General features: G+C 37.7%; 1 protein-coding gene across 4 annotated transcripts in view; it reads left to right on the forward strand.

Annotated features, from left to right (window-relative positions):
• Window positions 1-21,991, forward strand: part of PEX1 (peroxisomal biogenesis factor 1) — a 41,653-nt gene that overhangs the window by 4,286 nt on the left and 15,376 nt on the right. For 3 of the 4 annotated variants that reach the window (XM_019031379.4, XM_055346583.2, XM_055346585.2), the window contains exons 2-13: window positions 2,020-2,163; window positions 5,191-5,274; window positions 6,015-6,129; window positions 6,228-6,994; window positions 10,169-10,288; window positions 12,429-12,552; window positions 13,089-13,192; window positions 14,731-14,813; window positions 17,009-17,141; window positions 17,796-17,892; window positions 19,256-19,426; window positions 20,966-21,120. In XM_019031379.4, coding sequence (XP_018886924.3) covers window positions 2,020-2,163; window positions 5,191-5,274; window positions 6,015-6,129; window positions 6,228-6,994; window positions 10,169-10,288; window positions 12,429-12,552; window positions 13,089-13,192; window positions 14,731-14,813; window positions 17,009-17,141; window positions 17,796-17,892; window positions 19,256-19,426; window positions 20,966-21,120 — 2,097 coding nt within the window. Of the gene's footprint in view, window positions 1-2,019; window positions 2,164-5,188; window positions 5,310-6,014; window positions 6,130-6,227; window positions 6,995-10,168; window positions 10,289-12,428; window positions 12,553-13,088; window positions 13,193-14,730; window positions 14,814-17,008; window positions 17,142-17,795; window positions 17,893-19,255; window positions 19,427-20,965; window positions 21,121-21,991 lie in introns of those variants that run through there. The other variant, XM_055346584.2, reaches the window with a different exon arrangement.

Here is a 21,991-nt window from a genome sequence, read left to right on the forward strand (position 1 = left end):
CAAGAAACATAAAGACTGGGCATGTTGGCTCATGCCTGTAATCCCAGCACTTTGAGAGACTGAGGTGGGAAGACCACTTGAGCCCAGGAGGTTAAGGCTGCAGTGAGCCGTGATTGTGCCACTGTACTCGAGCCTGGGCAACACAGTGAGATCCTGTCTCAGGAAAAAAAAAATTCCATGTAAATGAATGAATTTGATATTTAATATTTTAAATTATGAAAACTGTTCTGTAGAGATGTAGATCTTGCCATGTTGCCCAGGCTGGCTTTGAACTTCTGGGCTCAAACAATCCTCCTGTCTCAGTCTCCCAAAGTATAAAGATTACACATGTGAGCCACTGCACCTGGCCTAATATTTTTAACTTAATGAATTTATTTTGATATAAATAAATTAATAACACTGAAGCTTCCTGATATAATAAGTCTTTTTGTGTGTGTGACGGGTTCTCACTCTGTTGCCCAGGCTGGAGTGTAATGGCACTATCATGGCTCACTGTAGCCTCAACCTCCCTGACTCAAGTGATCCTCCCACCTCGGCTTCCTGAGCAGATGGGACCACAGGCGTATGCCACCACACCTGGCTGATTTTTAAAATTTATTATTGATACATATTAATAAAATTCTTTTTATTTTAAAAATGATATATGTGGCTGGGCATGGTGGCTCACGCCTGTAATCCCGACAGTTTGGGAGGCCGAGGTGGGAGGATCACTTGAGGCCAGGAGCTTAAGACCAGCCTAAGCAACATAGTGAGATCCCATCTCTATAGAAAAAAAAAATGGCTAGGTGTGGTGGTGTATGCCTGTATTCCCAGCTACTCAGGAGACTGAGGTGAGAGGATTGCTAGAGCCCAGGAGTTTCAAGTTACAGTGACCTATGATTGTGCCACTGCACTCCAGCCTGGGCAACAGAGCAAAATCCTGTCTCAAAAAAAAAAAAAAAAGTTCGAAATGCTTATGATGCAATATAAATAGTGGAAAAGGATATTAAATTGTGCCTATATGAACACAACTATATGAAAAACTTGCACATAGAAAAAAGGATTAACAAGAAATAGACCAAATTGTTCACATGGTTGTCTTGTTTGTGGAGAGAATATCAGTAGTTCATTTGTTTCCTTCCAAGTTTATATGTTTTCCGAGGTCTCTATAATGAGTTTGTAATTGTTTAATCATAGAAAACCCTTTTTTGGTCCTTGGCCACAAACTTACATGTTTTAATGTAATTGCTTTTTTAATGAGAATAAATGTTATATTTTGCTTTTTTAAAACCTATATTCCCATAGTTATATGAGCCCTTACAATTATTAAGAGGCTGCATAATATAACGTTTCTGGAAGGGTACAGAAGAAACAGCAGTAATTACCTCTGAGAACAGAGACATGGCTTCACATTTTACCCTTTTGTACATTTTGTGCTTTTGCCACATGCATTTATTATTCTTCCAATAAATAAGTAAATAAATATGGATTGTATACTCCATCTGGTTGGTGTTTCATAATTCTAAAATTATATTGCTACATTTTTAAAGATGATATATGTTTCTACTTATTAATGTATATGTTAAAATAGTAAATTTATATCTTATTTAATAATTTCCCTATTGATAGACATTTAAGACAGTCTCAAGTGTTCACTATCATAGAAAATACTGCACAGATAGCTTTTGCTATAGTTTCTTTTTTCTTTGAATCATTAATTGGGAATAAATGCTCAAATAGTTATATGTGGCTCAACTGCTATTTAAGTTTATTGACTGACTGCTGCCATTTTGAATTCTGAAGGGGTTGATTAAATTTATAATGCTGCCATAAGAATATAAGGGTATTGGCTTCATTAGCATCACCAGCATTGGGTGTTGGAAATGATTATAGATTTTTAAATGCTACAACAAATGTAGATAACAGAACTCTCTATAGAACTCTTTTTGGACATGTGAATTGTAATAATAGTTTATTTTCATGTGAATCCAGAAAAATGTATATGAAAACCTTTTTTCCTCTCATTTCTTATATGAATAGAATCAAGCTATAGAGGTGGTCTGGAGTCACCAGCCTGCATTCTTGAGCTGGGTGGAAGGCAGGCATTTTAGTGATCAAGGTGAAAATGTGGCTGAAATTAACAGACAAGTTGGTCAAAAACTTGGACTCTCAAATGGGGGACAGGTAAGCACATGTGATGGCAATAACTTTCTTCTAATATCACATAATATAGCAATAGAAATAAAATTAAAAGTTTAGATTTTTTGTTAAAGGAGGTGAGATGTCACCTAATTTGTATGCTATTATGTAACTAGTCTAGGATATTGAAGCTGACTGTACTCTGTTTTTAGGTCATTATCTTGTAGTTTACCATACTCCCTACTTGCTTCTTATTCTACTATTTAACTCATTTTCCACATTCCCTAATTTTGGTTTCATGAAATTATTTTTCCTTCTGAATTACTAGGTTCCACTTACTATTATTAAACTTTATTTCTGACATATTTTATAACCTTCCTTGGTCTCACTTGATTAAAAATAAAAAATTCAGCTGGGTGCGGTGGCTCACACCTATAATTCCAGCACTTTGGGAGGCCGAGGTGGGCGGATAATTTGAGGTCAGGAGTTGGAGACCAGCCTGCCCAACGTGGTGAAACCCCCCATCTCTACTAAAAATTCAAAAATTAGCTGGGCATGGTGGCAGGTGCCTGTAATCCCAGCTACTCGGGAGGGAGGCTGAGGCAGGAGAATTGCTTGAACCTGGGAGGTGGAGGTTGCAGTGAGCTGAGATTGCACTGCTGCACTTCAGCTGGGTGACAAGAGCGAAACGATGTCTTGAAGAAAATAAAAAATAAAAAAATTCTACAACACAGGGTTACTATTTTTCCATTTTTGTTTTCCCTTATGAGTTTAATATGCTTAGATTATAAACCTGAAAGCTTGAATACCTATGTCTATTTTTTGTTTTCTTATGTTTATCAAGTTATTCCTTTAAACATTTTCTAAACTGTAAGAATAATGTGAGGCTGGGCTCAATGGCTTATGCCTGTAATCCCAGTGCTTTGGGAGGCCAAGGTGGGAGGACCACTTGAGGCCACGAGTTCAAGATTAGCCTGGCTAGGCAACATAGCAAGACCCTATCTCTACAAAAAAATTAAAAAAATTAGCTGGGCATGGTAGCGAATGCTTGTAGTCCCAGCTACTCAGCAGACTGAGGTAGGAGGAATGCTTGAGATCAGGAATTTGAGTGACCTATGATTATGCACTCCAGCCCGGGCAATAGCAAGACCCTATCTCTTAAAAGAAGAAGATGTAGTAATAATACATATTCATTATAACTATTTTACCATTGAAAGTAAAAAAATGAGTTTTTACCTTTCCCCAGTCCCATCCTCAGAATGGGGATCTCAGTAGACCTTTAGGATTGGAAGAATGAGATCATTCATATTTTCTGCAATTATTACCCCACAAAATATTTCAGATACCTTTCCATGTATTACAAACAATGTGCATTTAACATGTCTCTCTCTTTCTCTCTCTCTCTCTGTGTGTCTTTATGATCCTCTGTTGCAGCCCTGCCAGTAAGACACTATCTCCTGAAGAATCACTGATAGGAACAGAAAGTGGACTGGCTAGGCCAGGAGTCCTTAGCTTCTTAGGGGGCAGGAGCTGCTTTGTGCTTTCTCAGAATCAGATATATATGTGGACTGAAACATTTAAAAACAGAATAGCCAAGGGTGCTATACGTTTAAAACTTATATAGATGGGGCTACATTGCTCTCTATTACTAATTTCCCATGACAATACACAAGAGTGCCATGTCTTTTTAACTTGTTTTGAGCACAGACTAATCTTGTATATGCATGTTTTTTGATGAGAATAGGCTACTCATGAGAAATCTATAAACCTAACACTAGTCCCTTGCATACTCTAAATTGTTGCTAGAATCTTAAAATTTTAGCACCAGACGGACCTTAGAAATCATTAACTTTGGTGCTTTGTTCTACAATACAAGGAGATGGAATATTTTACCCAGGATTGCTTAGCAGGTTACAGTTCTGCCCTCTGAGTACCCAGCACTTCCCTGTGGGCAACATCAACTTCCTGATTTTCAAGTCTTAATTAGTACTCTGAAGAATCCTACTTGTTTTTAACTCCCATTTGCTTTGAAGTGACTTTACCTGATTTTTTTAGATCCCTTATTGCAGCAATGCCACTAAGAAACTGAGTCTCTAGCTTCTTGGTGGGCAGGAGCTGCTTTGTGCTTGCTCAGAATCATCCTTTTCAGTAAGGGAGATATTGAAGAGAAATCTACTGAGGAGTCTAGGGGTGAGGCACTCAGGGAAATCCTGCTCCAGTCCACAAAAGCAGAGAGGAAGGGTTGGTTACCTAGAGTATTTAACATGCAGAGGCTTTGGATTTTACTCCTTTAATCCTTGGAAATGCCTATGGAAGGGGAAAGGAAGTAAGATGGTGACTCCAGCTTATAGACATACTAGAGTTACATATATTTAAACTATAATAATAGGGTATTATTAGTTTTACTTAACTTTCAACTGTGAAGGATTATACTTCTCAATATTTGTCTCCAGTGTCTATTTCAGTGTATTTTTCACTTTTCTTGAAGCAGCATGTCTGTTGCAAAACTTCTAGAAATAATGAGAATATTTATATATTAGATCAAGCCATAACTTGATGATATAGTCATTTCTTCTTATATTTTTTACTTACATTTTTACGTTTTAATGATTACTTTCATTTTTGAAAAACATGTCATGCTGAGATGTATTTTTCTTCATTCTGTAATTAGTTATGAAACAGTTTTTCCTAAAATGCTGAGTATATCAAGTCTTGGCTAAGAATAAGTAATAAATATTAGTCACATGAAAGACTACACATATAGCCAGGCACAGTGGCTTGCCCCTGTTTTCCCAGCTACTCAGGAGGCTGAGGCAGGAGGATTGCTTGAGCCCAGGGTTTCCAGGCTGCAGTGAGCTATGATTGTACCACTCTACTCCAGAATGGGTGACAGAGCCAGGCCCCATCTCTCAAAACAGAAAAGAAAGATTACATAGACTACATATACACCCCCATCCAAAACATACACACACATCTACTTACCTAAAATGGTAAGAAGATAACTTCTTATTTTCTAATATATGACACAGAAAAGTTTTTTTAAAGTAGTTTTAAATTTTTAATTTTTTCTAGGTATTTCTCAAGCCATGTTCCCATGTGGTATCTTGTCAACAAGTTGAGGTGGAACCCCTCTCAGCAGATGATTGGGAGATACTGGTAAAGAAAACCAAATAAGAACTATCTCATTTAAGGTTAAATTACTTCACAATATCAATGTCTTTAGCTTTCTCTAAGCTTTATTATATATTCTGAGTTGGTTTTGAATTATAAGAATGAATTGGGGCCAAGCACAGTAGCTCATGCCTATAGTCCCAGCACTTTGGGAGGCCAAGGCAGGTGGATTGCTTGAGTCTAGGAGTTCAAGACCAGGCTGGGCAACATGGTGAAACCCCATATCTACTAAAAATACAAAAATCAGCCAGGAATGGTAGTGCATGCCATTAGTCCCAGCCACTTGGGAGGCTGAGGCAGGAGAATCGCTTGAGCCCGTAAAGTCAAGGCTGCAGTGAGTCAGGATCTTGCCATTGTACTCCAGTCTGGAAAACAGAGTGAGACCTTGTCTCAAATAAAAAAAGAATGAATTGATAGAGATCTAATGTACAACCTGACAACTATAGGTAGTAAAATTGTATTGGGGATTCATGTTAAATAAGTAGATTTTAACTACTCTTACCACAAAAACAAAAAAGTGGGTAACTGTGAGATGATGTATATGTTAATTTACTTCACTATAGTAACCGTTATACTATCTATATGTAGCTCATAACACCATGTTGTGTATATTAAATATGCACATTAAAATTTGTTTTTTAAAAAAATGAATTGAGATTTTTTTTAACTAGACATGGAGTGGACAAAATGTAAAGTGAATTGATCTTTTCATCTGTTGGTTCTAGGAGCTGCATGCTGTTTCCCTTGAACAGCATCTTCTAGATCAAATTCGAATAGTTTTTCCGAAAGCCATTTTTCCTGTTTGGGTTGATCAACAAACGTACATATTTATCCAAATTGGTAGGTGCTATTGTAATATTTGCTGTCATATTCTACACTATAGCATTGAGTCCAAAGTAGAAATGAATGTGCACTAATGAGCTTTATTTTCTACACAGTTGCACTAATACCAGCTGCCTCTTATGGAAGGCTGGAAACTGACACCAAACTCCTTATTCAGCCAAAGACACGCCGCGCCAAAGAGAATACATTTTCAGAAGCTGATGCTGAATATAAAAAACTTCATAGTTATGGAAGAGACCAGAAAGGAATGATGAAAGAACTTCAAACCAAGCAACTTCAGTCAAATACTGTGGGAATCACTGAATCTAATGAAAACGAGTCAGAGATTCCAGTTGACTCATCATCAGTAGCAAGTTTATGGACTATGATAGGAAACATTTTTTCCTTTCAATCTGAGAAGAAACAAGAGACATCCTGGGGTTTAACTGAAATCAATGCATTCAAAAATATGCAGTCAAAGGTTGTTCCTCTAGACAATATTTTCAGAGTATGCAAATCTCAACCTCCTAGTATATATAACGCATCAGCAACCTCTGTTTTTCATAAACACTGTGCCGTTCATGTATTTCCATGGGACCAGGAATATTTTGATGTAGAGCCCAGCTTTACTGTGACATATGGAAAGCTAGTTAAGCTACTTTCTCCAAAGCAACAGCAAAGTAAAACAAAACAAAATGTCTTATCACCTGAAAAAGAGAAGCAGATGTCAGAGCCACTAGATCAAAAAAAAATTAGGTCAGATCATAGTGAAGAAGATGAGAAGGCCTGTGTGCTACAAGTAGTCTGGAATGGACTTGAAGAATTGAACAATGCCATCAAATACACCAAAAATGTAGAAGTTCTCCATCTTGGGAAAGTCTGGGTTAGTATAAATTTTATAACTTGGGAGAAATTTTATGTGGCTTAAACATCCCCAAATTATGAATTAGAATAGTATTTCGTATATAAATTGAAAATCAATTAAAAAGAAACACAGTGCCTAAAGGCACTTGGGGGACACATTTACGCTTTGCAGTGAAGTCCTTGTTTGGATAAAGATTGTGTATTTTCTGGCCAAGTAAGCTTGAATAGGTACAAGCTTAGATAGGTTCAGGCCAGAGAGGTCAAAATTACTTGCCTGAGATTGCATAGCTAGTGTTACAACTAGGATTCAAACCCAGGCAGATTGACTTGGGGGTTCATCAGGATGGAGTGCCCTACAAAGCCTCCCATCTTTAATGCTTGCAGATTTGTTCCCCAGTTACTGAAAGCAACTTGTTAATATTAGGGAAAAGGGCCAGTGTAGGGAGAGATCCATGGCATGAGGTAACCTTCCTGCTGCATGTGGTGGCACCTTTATTGGAATGCATCCAGAAGCTGCTTACCCTGCTGGTGTCTGCTCTTTAATTTGTGTATAACGGAGAGGAAGTAGACAGGGCAACTAGTGCTCCAGCCCCTCATCCTGGCCACAAATATTAATGCTACCTTTATATGACATAAGTCACTAGTCCATTTATTAGAACCTAAATTTGAACCACTGTAAAGTAAGACTTCATAGTGATAAAGAGAGGAACTTGTTAGGAAAGAGAATAAAATAGAAAGAGAAGGTTGTCTCCTTTTGTAGATTTTTTTTTTTCTCCAACAGTTTTACCTGTGACCTTTATACAAATAACTGACAAAGCATTAATCTCTTTGGCCTACATCATTTTCTTTTCTATTTTTTTTTTCCACGAGATGGGGTTTCACTCTTCTTGCCCAAGCTGGAGTGCAATGGCGTGATCTGGCTCACTGCAACCTCCGCCTCCCAGGTTCAAGCGGTTCTCCTGCCTCAGCCTCCCCAGTAGCTGGGACTACAGGCATGCACCACCACGCCTGGCTAATTTTTTGTATTTTTAGTAGAAACTGGGTTTCACCATGTTAGCCAGCCTGGTCTGGAACTCCTGACCTCAGGTGATCTGCCTGCCTCGGCCTCCCAAAGTGCTGGGATTACAGGCATGAGCCACTGCTCCTGGCCGGCCTACATCATTTTCTAAAGCTCCAGACCATTCTTGTCTTTTTTTTTTTTTTTTTTTGAGTCAGAGGCTTGCTTTGTTGCCCAGGCTGGAGTGCAGTGGCACCACCTCCACTCACTACAACCTCCACCTCCCAGGTTCAAATGATTCTCCTGCCTCAGCCTTCAGAGTAGCTGGGACTACAAGTGTGCGCCACCACTCCTGGCTAATTTTTGTATTTTTAGTAGGGACGAAGTTTCACCATGTTGGCCAGGCTGGTCTTGAACTCCTGGTCTCAAGTGATCTGCCTGCCTCAGTCTCCCAAGGTGCTGGGATTACAGGCGTGAGCCACTGTGCCTGGCCTCAGATCATTATTTTCTGTTAGCTTTAAACTGTCCGTTCAGGAGATCCCACTGCATCCTCAAATTCAAAATATCTAACACTGAGCTTATGATTTAGCTGGTTCTGTCATTAGATGGGAATATCCTTTTATTTCCTTGAAATTATATGGTGAGAACAGGGAGAAGTGCTGATGGTAAAGTCCTGTGATTAAGATGGCAATAAGGACTCTGCCCTTCCCACTCCACTGAAGGTTGAAGAGCCATGGACAATGAGAAGTCACAGTAGGTGAAATCAGATACTAAAATGGACTTGGCTTGAGAGATCAAAATTGATCACTTGGTGATACAACTAACAAATTAATGTTAACTTGAACCTTTATTACCCTGTGAAGCATGGTGATTTAAAAACAAACAAACAAACAAAACAAAACAGGAAACTTGATTGTTAAATTCTCTTTAAGTCAGAATATGTACCTTAGAGTTTTTATTTATGCTTTTTTCTACCATTAATATGTCTGCGCCTGCTCTTTAGAAGTTAATAGAGAGTAAAGTCATCTTTATGTCTTTCAGTGCTTACTTATATTTGGGAAGTTGAGAAAAATTTTTAACATCATTGATATATATATAGATTTTTTTTTTTTTTCTTGAGACGGAGTCTCACTCTGTCGCCCAGGCTGGAGTGTGGTGGCGATCTCCACTCACTGCAAGCTCTGCCTCCCAGGTTCAAGCGATTCTCTTGCCTCAGCCTCCCGAGTAGCTAGGATACAGGCTCCCACCACCACGCCTGGCTAATTTTTGTAGTTTTAGTAGAGACGAGGTTTCACCATATTGGCCACGCTGGTCTCAAACTCCTGACCTTGTGATCCGCCCACCTCGGCCTCCCAAAGTGCTGGGATTACAGGCGTGAGCCACTGCGCCCGGCTGAGATAAAATTTAAAGTGTACAATTCAGTCATTTTTAGTATATTTATACTAGTTGTACAGCCATCACCACAATCTAGGTTTAGAACATTTTCATTAGGGGGTGGGAGAAATTTTACTCTGCTTTTTAGATTAAGTTTCTGTCTGGATCTAATCATTTAATCAGACAGTCAGGCAGATTGTCTGTGATTAGTTTTGGCCATTCCAGCTTCTTCATTGGTTGTTAACTTTCACAAATAAAGGCTGCTCAAAGATTAGAAATAACATTTAATTTGAATGTAAATGTGCCATAGTTTAAAAGATGGGTTTGGTGAGTACAGTCAAATACATACATTTAAAGCTCTAATTCTGAAGATTATGTAAAGAAAAGGAAAGAAATGTAGGGAGAGGATTGAAATGTTCATGGTATAACAATATCTGAACATCCATCTGGTCACACCGTTGGTATTTGAATGTTTTGTCCTCCTCAAATTCATGTGTCGAAATCCCAGCTCCCAAGGCGATGGTATTAGGAGGTGTGGTCTTTGGGAAGTGATTAGGTCATGAAGGTGAAGCCTTCATGAATGGGATTCGTGCTCTTATAAAAGAGAACTGTGAGAAATAAGTTTCTGTCGTTTGTTAGCCACCCAGTTTAGGATATTTTGATATAGCAGCCTGCATGGACTGAGACAACTATGAGTTATTATGATAGCTTCTGTTATTTCACCTAAATTCATAGAAGCTAATATATCAATATTTATGCTATGAAATATTTCTTAACCAAGCTTTGGATATATTTTTATTTTTGTTTATTTTTAAATTTCAGATTCCAGATGACCTGAGGAAGAGACTAAATATAGAAATGCATGCCGTAGTCAGGATAACTCCAGTGGAAGTTACCCCTAAAATTCCAAGATCTCTAAAGTTACAACCTAGAGAGAATTTAGTGAGTTCAAATATATATGTTACATCAAAATTCTTTTACACGTTTTGTAAGATTTCTAGTTGCTTTAGCTAAGTAATAAGAATGTTGTATTCCTTTTTGATACAAATCTTTTTTTATTGTGTTAAACTATATATAACATAAAATATGCCATGTTAGCCATTTTTAAGTGTATAATTCAAAGGCATTAATTACATTCATAATATTGTACAACCATCACGACTATCTATATCCAGAACTTTTCCATGACCCCAAAGAGAAACTTGGTACCCATTAAACAATAATTCCCCGTCCACTCCTTTCCCCAGTCCCTGGTAATCTCTAATGTATATTGTGTCTCTATGAATTTACTTATTCTAGATATTTCATATATAAGTAGAAGTATGCATTTGTCTTATGTATCTGACTTATTTCATTTAACATAATGTTTTCAAGGCTCATCTGTGTTGTATGTATCAGAATGTTATTCCTTTTCATGGCTGAATACTATTCCATTGACTGCATATACCACATTTGTTTATCCATTCATCTGTTGATGGACACTTGGGTTGTTTCCACATTTTTGGCTGCGGTGAATAATGCTACAGTGAACATTGGTGTACAAGTATCTGTTTGAGTTCCTCTTTTCAGCTCCTTTGGGATATACCTAGGAATTATGTTTAACTTTTTGAGAAGCTGAGAAATCTTTAATAAATGATAACACAAATACGTATATTTGCCAATGCAAATATGAATATTTTTGGCTTTGAAGAGATTGATAATTTTGCCACGTGGTCGTAATTAAAAAAAATTGTCCCATGTTGTTTCAGTATTAATATTGTAGCCTAAAAGAGTGCTAGACTGTTTTACTTTTTACTCAGTTAATTCTTTGGATACTGGTAGAGTCAGGAAATGAGATATTGAACTTAAAGATCTTTGCAGGTGGGGTCCAGTGGCTCACACCTGTAATCCTAGCACTTTGGGAAGCTGAGGTGGGAGGATTGCTTGAGGCCAAGAGTTTGAGAATAGCCTGGGCAACATGGCAAGACCCCATCTCTACAAAAAAATTTAAAAAAAAAATTAAGCCGGGCGTGGTAGCTCACGCCTGTTAGCCCAACACTTCGGAAGGCTGAGATGGGCGGATCACTTGAGGTCAGGAGTTGGAGACCAGCCTGGCCAACATGGTGAAACCCCATCTCTACTAAAAATACAAAAATTAGCAGGGCGTGGTGCTAATCCTGTAATCTCAGCTACTCAGGAGGCTGAGGCAGGAGAACCACTTGAACTGAGGAGGTAGAAGTTGCAGTGAGCCTAGATCTCACCACTGCACTCCAGCCTGGGTAACAGAGCGAGACTCTATCTCAAAAAAAGTAAAAATAAAAATTAGACACATGTGGTGGCACATGCCTGTAGTCCTAGCTACTCAGGAGGCTGACTGAAGTGGGAGGATCTCTTGAGCCCAGGAGTTCAACACTGCAGTGAGCTATGATTGTGCCACTGCACTCCAGCCTAGGCAATATCTCAAAAAAAAATTTTTTAAATAGATTATTAGGCCAGACATGGTGGCTCATGCCAGTAATCCCAGCACTTTGGAAGGCCAAGGCAGGCAGATCACCTGAGGCCAGGAGTTTGAGACCAGCCTGGCCAACATGGTGAAACCCCATGTCTACTAAAAATACAAAAATTAGCTGGCAATGTCTGTAATACCAGCTACTTGGGAGCCTGAGGCAAGCGAATCGCTTGAACCCAGGAAGCAGAGGTTGCAGTCAGTGGAGACTGCGCCACTGCACTCCAGCCTGGGCGATACAGCGAGATTCTGTCTCAAAGAAAAAGGAATTTGTTTTCCTGTCTTTATCGTAGAGGGAGGAAAGGGAGAATGGGGTTGGAATGGTTATTGAGTGAGCCACATTATGGTAGATGTATCACTGGGCATAGAGAAAAGGAGCATTTAAAACTTTTCCACCTAACAGATGTTTCTTCAGGCTACACTGCACTCATTGTGCTAACTGTAATGTCAAATCCCAGACCTGTGGCTATAGAACATGAACATCCTTCATTGGATTTGTTTGGTAAGGCTTACACTTTATTAGGAAGATCAGATGTTAAAATAAGGGTGTTAAGTTCAGATATGAGGATAATTCATTACTATTCCTTTTTCTGGCAGCCTAAAGACATAAGTGAAGAAGACATAAAAACTGTATTTTATTCATGGCTACAGCAGTCTACTACCACCATGCTTCCTTTGGTAATATCAGAGGAAGAATTTATTAAGCTGGAAACTAAAGATGGTGAGTACATTTGTTATTTTGACTTTTTTTTCTATTTAAATAGTTGTACATTTTTAATTGTTCTTGCAACCTGTCATACATGTGAACAGTATGTGAATAGTGAAATATAATTATGATAATTAAACAGTAGATTTTATGTATTGAAAAATATCTTTGGCCGGGTGCAGTGGCTCATGCCTGTAATCCCAGCACTTTGGGAGGCTGAGGCAGGTGGATCACTTGAGGCCAGGAGTTTGAGAGCAGCCTGCCAACATGGCGCAGCCCTATTTATACAAAAAAATACAAAAATTAGCCTGACATAGTGGTGTATGCCTGTAGTCCCAGCTACTTGGGAGGCTGAGGCAGAAGGATCACTTGAGCCCAGGAGGTCTGTGTTCCTGCCACTGCACTCCAGCCTGGGCAGCAGAGCGAGACCCTGTTGGGGAAAAAAAAAAAAAAAAAGGCCTTTAACTTAAATAAATTTGACATTTAAAATCTTAAATTATTTCATCTCTGTTTCAATACTAACTCTGCATTTATTACTTTCTTTTTAATAGGGCTGAAGGAATTTTCTCTGAGTATAGTTCATTCTTGGGAAAAAGAAAAAGATAAAAATATTTTTCTGTTGAGTCCCAATTTGCTGCAGAAGACTACAATACAAGTAATAGCATATTATTGAATATTTAATAAAATACTATTTGTTACATTTGATTGATAATAAAGTATGAAGTTCCTTGTAACACCTTGCATTGTGAAGTGTATTAAAAACCTGCTAAGAGTAAGGAATAACTTGATTTAAAATATTTTATTCTGTAATCTCTTTAAATTATCTGTACAAATTATTGACTTAACCTAAATTTAAAAATGAATGCCTTAGCACGATTAAGTTCCAAGAATAGAGTTGATCATGTTAACTGGTAAATGGATCATGATTTAAAATTCTTCTAGGATTGAAACAAATGAAAACGTAGTTTTAAGGGTTTGATTTTTTAAATTCCTATTTTTACATGCAATTTTACTGCACAACCCATCTTATTTTGACAGTTCTTAAATTCGCAACTCTTCAGAAATATTATCAGATCACTTTTCTTTGCTTCCATAAGTTTTTTTATTATTATTATATTATTATTATTATTTTTTAAAAGATGGTGTCTCACTTTGTTGCCCAGGCTGGAGTGCAGTGGCATCATCATGGCTCACTGCAGCCTCGACCTCCCAGGCTCAGGTGATTCTCCCACCTCAGCCTCCCAAGTAGCTGGGACCACAGGCGAATGCCATGATGCCTGGCTAATTTTTGTATGTTTTGTAGAGATAGGGTTTCACCATGTTGCCCAGAATTGTCTTGAACTCCTGGGTTCAAGCAATTGTTCTGCCTTGCCCACCCAAAGTTGTGGGATTACAAGTGTGAGCCACTGCGCCCAGCTATTCTAGAAGTATTTTAAGAGTCGTCTTTTTTTTTTTTTGAGATGGAGTCTCACTCTGTCACCCAGGCTGGAGTGCAGTGGCACAATCTCGGCTCACTGCAACCTCCACCTCCTGGGTTCAAGTGATTCTCCTGCCTCAGCTTCCCTAGTAGCTAGGATTACAGGCGCATGCCACCATGCCCTGCTATTTTTTGTAGTTTTAGTAGAGACGAGATTTCACCATGTTGACCAGGCTGGTCTTGAACTCCTGACCTCAAGTGATCGGCCCTCCTCAGCCTCCCAAAGTGCTGGGATTCTAAGTGTGATCCACCACGCCCAGCCAAGAGTGGTCTTTTTACAATATTATTTTTCGATTAGGACATTCATTCTTGTCATAAAATTGAAGATACTCTAGTCATTTAGAATTTCATTGTTTTGGAACTAGACATTGTTTCTTTATTTTTGAAATGTTGTTGAAGGAATATCATTTGGAGAAGATACAAATGTAAGAATTGTGAAAAGGATAATTGTGACACAAATCAAAATTATAGATAAAAATATACCTGTAAAATGTATTAAGGCAGTAACATTCTTTCTGCTTGTTGACCATAAATATTTATGTTCCCTGGATGGGTACATTGTTATTGTCAAGGGCGTTTAAATAATGATCTTGCATGCATAATTTATCTATTCTCTCTGGTATAACAGAATCAGCAATTTAGTTTTCTGGGACCCGAGAAAAACATGCAAAAGACATACTTTGAAATGTAAAACTGATTTTTCCTTGCAACTGTAGGTCCTTCTAGATCCTATGGTAAAAGAAGAAAACAGTGAGGAAATTGACTTTATTCTTCCTTTTTTAAAGCTGAGCTCTTTGGGGTAAGAAGTTATGGCCAAACTAGCATGTTAGACATGTTTTTAACACTATATCTGGCAGAGTTTTCAATGTAAATATTAAAGTAGATGTTAATGTCAATAAGTGATCTTAATAATGCATCAGTAGATATTTTTTCAAGGATTGTCTCTATCTTCACGCCTAGCTTATAATTTGCCTTGTCGTCTTTTTTTTTTCTCTTTATTTTTATGTTTTTATCCATCCCTGGTGGTAGGGGATAACCTTGTCTTCTTCGATAACAAGAGGTCTGAAGCTTATTAGAAATTTTACTTTGAGAATTGATCGATGAGAAGAAAGCAACTAGATATCATGTGGATCATATATGCTTGAATAAAACAATAATTCTTAGAACAAATAAATACATTTTAAAAGTTAAAGCCAAAAATATTAGTTGAATGTTTAAAAATATTTCAAATTAAGTTATTCCTTCACTGTCTTGTATTACTGTAATAATTTGGATTATTTGTGTTTTTCTCAACTTTTAAAACAAATATTTAAAAAATTCCTCTTTTGATTAAGTAGGGCTAGATAAAATATAAAAACTATTTTTTAAACTTCTCTTAATTTCCATATTTCTTATATAATATGAGAATCTCTTATAAACATTACCTCTTAGAAGTCTCCACAGAAGCTTTGATAGATGTAGTAGTAGTGATTTGATTTCTTAGAATGGTATAATCTGTAAATGTTTTAGTAAAAGGATTAAACGATAAAGTCAAAATGTTTATAGCACAGTGTTTATTAATATAAAATCTCTTTTTTTTTTTTTTGAGATGGACTCTCACTTTGTCACTCAGGCTGGAGTGCAGTGTTGCAATCTCAGCTCATTGCAGCCTCCGCCTCCCGGGTTCAAGCAATCCTTCTGCATCAGCCTCCTAAGTAGCTGGGATTACAAGCATGCACCATCACACCTGCCTAATTTTTTGTATTTTTAGTAGAGATGGGGTTTCACCATGTTGGCCAGGCTGGTCTCAAGTGATCCGCCTGCCTCAGCCTCCCAAAGTGCTGGGATTACAGGCGTGAACCACTGCGCCCAGCATAAAGTAAAATCTCTTCAGACTCTCATGTGATCATGTAAAGTGGCAGGCAGTCACAGTCAAGAAGTAGTTTAAAGTTCATGTTTGTAAAATATAATCTACAGATTGATACTGGATTTCATAGGTAATGTTTAAGAGGAAATAAGTTTTTAGTTATCCTCAGTACTTCAAAAGCACCCATTTATGATTATGTTGATTACTAAACTAAATCATTTGGGGGCTAGAGGTGTTTTTTTGTGTGTGTTAAGATTCCTTAAGGAGTTCTATTAGGGCAAAACTTTTAGTAACTGCATATTTTAAAAGTAATAAAACTAATTTTAAAAGCTTGGAGGCTGGGCGCGGTGGCTCACACCTGTAATCCCAGCACTTTGGGAGGCCAAGGCGGGTGGATCACTTCAGGTCAGGAGTTTGAGACGAGCCTGAGCAACATGGTGAAACCTTGTCTCTACCAAAAATACAGAAATTAGCCAGGTGTGGTGGTGGGCACCTGTAATCCCAGCTACTTGGGAGGCTAAGGCAGGAGAATTGCTCGAACTTGGGAGGCAGAGGTTGCAGTGAGCCGAGATCATGCCACTGCACTCCAGCCTGGGTGACAGAGCAAGACTCCATCTCAAAAAAAAAAAAAAAAAGCTTGGAGTCAGATTCAACATTAATCAGTATACTTTCTCTCAAGTAGGGGACAATTTCTAAGATTTCAGTCTTTTAAAATTTATCAACTAGTCTGAGCATGGTGGCTTGTGTCTATAATCCCAGCACTTTGTGGGGCCGAGGCAGATGGATCACTTGAGCCCAGGAGTTGGAGACTAGCCTGGGCAACATGGCAAAACCCCGTCTCTACAACAAATGCACACACAAAAAACCCAATCAGCTGGGTGTGGTGTTACACTCCTGAAGTCCCAGCTACTCGGGAGGCTGAGGCAGGAGGATCACCTTTGCCAGGGAGTTTGAGGCTGCAGGGAGCTGGGTTCACGCCACTGCGCTCCAGCCTGGATGACACAGCAAGCCCCTTTCTCAAAAAAAAAAGATAAAAAATTAAATTAAATTAATTAACTACACTGGGAAGGCAAAATTCAGCATTTTTTTATAGCTAAATTTTATCCTGCTTCAGTCTTTTATCATGTAACTATGTATATTTTTTACAGAGGAGTGAATTCCTTAGGCGTATCCTCCTTGGAGCACATCACTCATAGCCTCCTGGGACGCCCTTTGTCTCGGCAGCTGATGTCTCTTGTTGCAGGACTTAGGAATGGAGCTCTTTTACTCACAGGAGGAAAGGTAAGTGGTTAAGGTGTGTTCATTTTTCTGTAACATTTAATAACTTTTCATTTATCTTTCTTTGGGTTTTGACCATCTATTATATAGGGTGGGTTTTGACCATCTATTATATAGGGTTTATACGACATATGGAAAGCATTCATTTATTTATTCACTAATATTTCTGTGTGTCTGCTTTTAGGTGTTGGGGGAGTGATGACGAATAAGACTGATGTTCTCCATGCCCTTTTTCTGTGTCAGTTGATACAATTATATGGTTTTTCTTTTTTTAGGCTATTAGGTGTTGATAGGGTTGAGTAACTTACAAATGTTGAACCAGCCTTGCATATCTGTGATAAATACCACGTAGTTGTGGTGTATCATTCTTTCTACATTGCTGAGTTTTATCTGCTAATGTTCTGTTGAGCTTTTGTCCATTTAAGTTTGAAAGTGATTAGTTTGCAGTTTTCTGTTTTTGTATTGTCTTTGTCTGGTTTTGCTATCCGTGTAAATCCGGCCTCATAAAATGAGTTGGGAAGTATTCTCTCTTCTTCTTTTGTTTTTTTGGAAGAGGTTGTATAAAATTGAGGCTGAATCTTGGTGGTTGCCACAATGACAGAAACTATTTCTGTGACTGAATATATTGGGAATTCCTATAAAGCAATTATTTTCTAGGGAAGTGGAAAATCAACTTTAGCCAAAGCAATCTGTAAAGAAGCATTTGACAAACTGGATGCCCATGTGGAGAGAGTTGACTGTAAAGCTTTACGAGGTATGAGTATGGTTAACACTCTACATAAATCCCTTTTTCATTAGAAAGACAGGAATGTTATACATAATGCTGTCAATCTAATAAATACACATATCATCTAGTCTTTAACTTTTCTGTTTATCATTTAGTCATTAAAATTTCTTAGAAATTTTAAGTCTTTGGCTTTCTAATGTTTTTGATAAAATTTCTAAAACTCTCCATATTTGATGGAGGCCTATTTTTTTTTCTAGCCAGAACTTTTTGTAGACTACATTTCTGGAAGTGCTCACTGACACCACTCTGAAAAATTAGTACTTAGAATATACTCTAATTGGTATAAATGATTTCTGAATTGCTATGGAAAACTGGGAGAATGGTTGCTTCAGGGGAGAGAAAGTAGGAGGCTGTGGACAGCAATGAGGAGAATTACAGTTTACCATATAACACTTTTGTACTTTTAAAGTCCTTAACATTTACATTATTATCTATTCAATTAAAAAATATTGGGAAGATTTTACTTTGAACAGTTAATTTTTCCCCCTTGGGTACCGCTGTCATATAGTTCCAACTAATCATGAACTTGTGTATTTCCTGTTCTTTGTAAATTTAAACTTTGTAACTCACCAGGAAGTTTGAAGCCAAATTTGTGTTTCAAATATAGCAACTCCAGGATCTCTAGGCAGATGCATTTGCATTTGATTTTACATGAATCTTGATCCCTTACTCTCACTTATGTTTTCCCACATCCTACTTTTTTTATTTTGTTGTAAGCCATCTAAAATTCTCAATGGGATGAAACTGGGTATAAATGAATACATGCATACAGGAATTATAGTAGCATATTCCTTTTCTTTTTTCTTTTTTTTTTTTTTTTGAGACAGAGTCTTGCTCTGTAGCCCAGGCTGGAGTGCAGTGGTGCGATCTCAGCTCACTATAGCCTCCACCTCCCAGGTTCAAGCAATTCTCGTGCCTCAACCTCCCGAGTAATTGGGACTACAGGTGCATGCCACCACACCTGGCTAATTTTTGTATTTTTTAGTAGAGATGGGGTTTCACCATGTTGGCCAGGCTGGTCTCAAACTCCTGACCTCAAAGTGATCTGCCTGCCTTGGCCTCCCAAAGTGCTGGGATTACTAGCATAAGCCACTGCACCTGGCCTCCTTTTCTGAGTTTTATAAAATTTGATACTTTACTGCACGCTTTGAGACTGTATTAATTGAACCATGTTGATGAACAAGTTTTTGTGATGGGTATATTAATAAAATATAGATCAAATTTTTATAGTTAAATCAATATCAAGCTTTTCTAGTGCTTTCAAAAGGACAACCTGAATTTTCCCAGCACTGAAATGATACTGAAACCATTTCATATCTTCTGTATTAAGGAAAAAGGCTTGAAAACATACAAAAAACCCTAGAGGTGGCTTTCTCAGAAGCAGTGTGGATGCAGCCATCTGTTGTCCTGCTGGATGACCTTGACCTCATTGCTGGACTGCCTGCTGTCCCGGAACACGAGCACAGTCCTGATGCGGTGCAGAGCCAGCGGCTTGCTCATGGTAAATGCATCCACCACTGGCTTAAGGTCTTGTTCTTTTGTCAGTCAGCATTTTTAGTCTTAACAATAAATCTACTCTCTTCAGAGAATAATATATATGTTATGTTAAGTGTTGTGTTTGAGGCCCCTGATAGCCATTCTACAGTTGTCCTATAGACTGTATTAGCAAAATTGGTAGAGTAAAAACAGTGTGAAAATTCTGCAACTTCATGGTTAGTCCTTTAGGGTTTTTCATTCTCCCTTACTTATTGTTTAATTTACAGATTTAGTCTTTTGTTCATTTGACAAATATTTGTCAAATGCTTGTGCACAGTCTGTATTCTCAAATTCTAGGAGAAAAAGAAGGGTGAACAGTATTAGCACATAACGATACTAATAATGATGGCTACTGTGTATGAGTAGCCAGCCCTTTCTTGGCTTTCTTGGATTGCTTTGTATTCTACATGAAGATATTCCCTGGGCTTTACAGGTCAATAAATGGAAATTCAGAGAGATTAATTTGACCAGGGTGACCAACAAGGAGATGACAGCATACACTATGCGAGAAGTATACACAGAATAGTGTAGGAGCATATAACCTAAACTGGGGGTGAGGTGGGATAAGGAGTTATCAGGGAAGGCCTTTTGGAGGAGTTGACAGCTGAGCCGAGTTTTGATGGAAGAGTAGAAATTAGCATGAACCAATTTCATGCTAATAAAGAAGCAAAGGAAGCGTGGTCTACAGGCAAAAGCACAGAGGTACAGGAAGTAATGATATGTTGGGGAATACCCTGTTGACTGGAGCTTAGAGTGCAAGGAGAGGAGTGCTAGGGAGGTGAGGTTGGAGGGTTTGGCAGCATTGACTTGCTTCAAGGTTCTTAAGAGCTGAAATAGATATAAAATGCAACTAAGAGTGGGTTGGATTATTATTACCTAGTGTGTTAATCTCAAATTTTGAAATCTATAGCATCTATAGGACTGGTGTTACTAATCTTACACTTGATCTGTTACTGTTCTTATACTAGATCTATTAGTCCAGTGTTTAAGGGAGTGGTGCAGATTTCTAGGTCAGGACAGGACTCAGATGTACATTATTAATGCCTATTTCAGTTCTGACCTTCTCATATGAAACCTTATAAGACCTGGGGTAGGAAGAGATTGTTCTGGAAGTCATAGGAATATGAGCTGTATTTTGTTTAACAAACAGAATACAGTATGGAAATTTATCACCCTTCTAGAATATTTATTTCAGAGACAAATTTTTATCATTCATTCATTTATTTCATAAGATCCACGAGTAGGGAACCTCGCTAGACATTGCTCTGAGTATATGGTCTGAGTTTGCAGTACCTCTTGTGCCTCCATTAGATTTATTAGGTCCTCGATAGATAAATCAGGGAATAACTAGATGGATTCATTTTTTAAAGACATGAAAGAGCGATACCATACATACTCCACCTTAAAGGTCAACCTTAGAGTATCATTATTTTTAATGAATGTATAATTTTTAAATTTCATGTTTATTTTTCCTAAGCTTTTGCACTATATTGCTTAATTCCAGCTTTGAATGATATGATAAAAGAGTTTATCTCCATGGGAAGTTTGGTTGCACTGATTGCCACAAGTCAGTCTCAGCAATCTCTACATCCTTTACTTGTTTCTGCTCAAGGAGTTCACATATTTCAGTGCGTCCAACACATTCAGCCTCCTAATCAGGTAATACACTACTTGTAAGGATTATTGAATTATGTCCCTTTTATAGAAATTATTTTTCAATTTTATTAGTAATTCGTGGCTTTAAATTTATGCTTCTCTTAATGATTTTAAGGATATGTAAGTCAACATTTGGTGCATATTGTGCTAGAGGCATAAATTATAATTTATAGCCACCTGAAATGTTAGTATGCGCTTTCCAAGAAAATGACTTTTTTGAAAATGGTATTTCTTTGAATGAGAAAGAACAGAGAGAAATAGATAGATGGCTTTTAAACACTTCATTAATTAAACTTTTTTTTTCCACCATCACATAATGGCACTTAGTCCCCTTTGGGAACTCATGAGGGTTTCAGTGGTAGTGAGCTGAAAGAAATATGTTCCAGGACTGGCAAACATATTCCAAATTCTTTAAAATTTTCACCTAGCATCTACCCTAAATATTCAGACCCTGTGCTAGTTAACTGCTATTGAAGAACAAAGGTATTTTATCTATTATTAAGGATAATAGAATGGTATTTGAGATATTGGTCATTGAATATGTTTTTAGAAATAAGTTTTATAGGAACCAAAAAAAAATTCTTAAAGGAACCATATATTACTAAAAATGCTTCTTATTGGAGAAAGAAATGACAATCATTTATTAATGTGATTTTTTCACAACTTTATTAAGATATAATTTAAGTACAACAAACTCACATAAAGTGTACAATTTGATCAGTTTTAACATATGTAGATGCCATGAAACCATCACCACAATTAAGGAAACAAACATTTTCATCACTCCAGAAGTCTCCTAGCCCTTTTACTACCCATTCCTCCCCTGCTTCATCCCCAGACAACTACCAATTTGCTTTCTGTCACTATAGATTTG

Source organism: Gorilla gorilla, chromosome 6, assembly GCF_029281585.2.
Source record: "Gorilla gorilla gorilla isolate KB3781 chromosome 6, NHGRI_mGorGor1-v2.1_pri, whole genome shotgun sequence".
Taxonomy (NCBI): domain Eukaryota; kingdom Metazoa; phylum Chordata; class Mammalia; order Primates; family Hominidae; genus Gorilla; species Gorilla gorilla.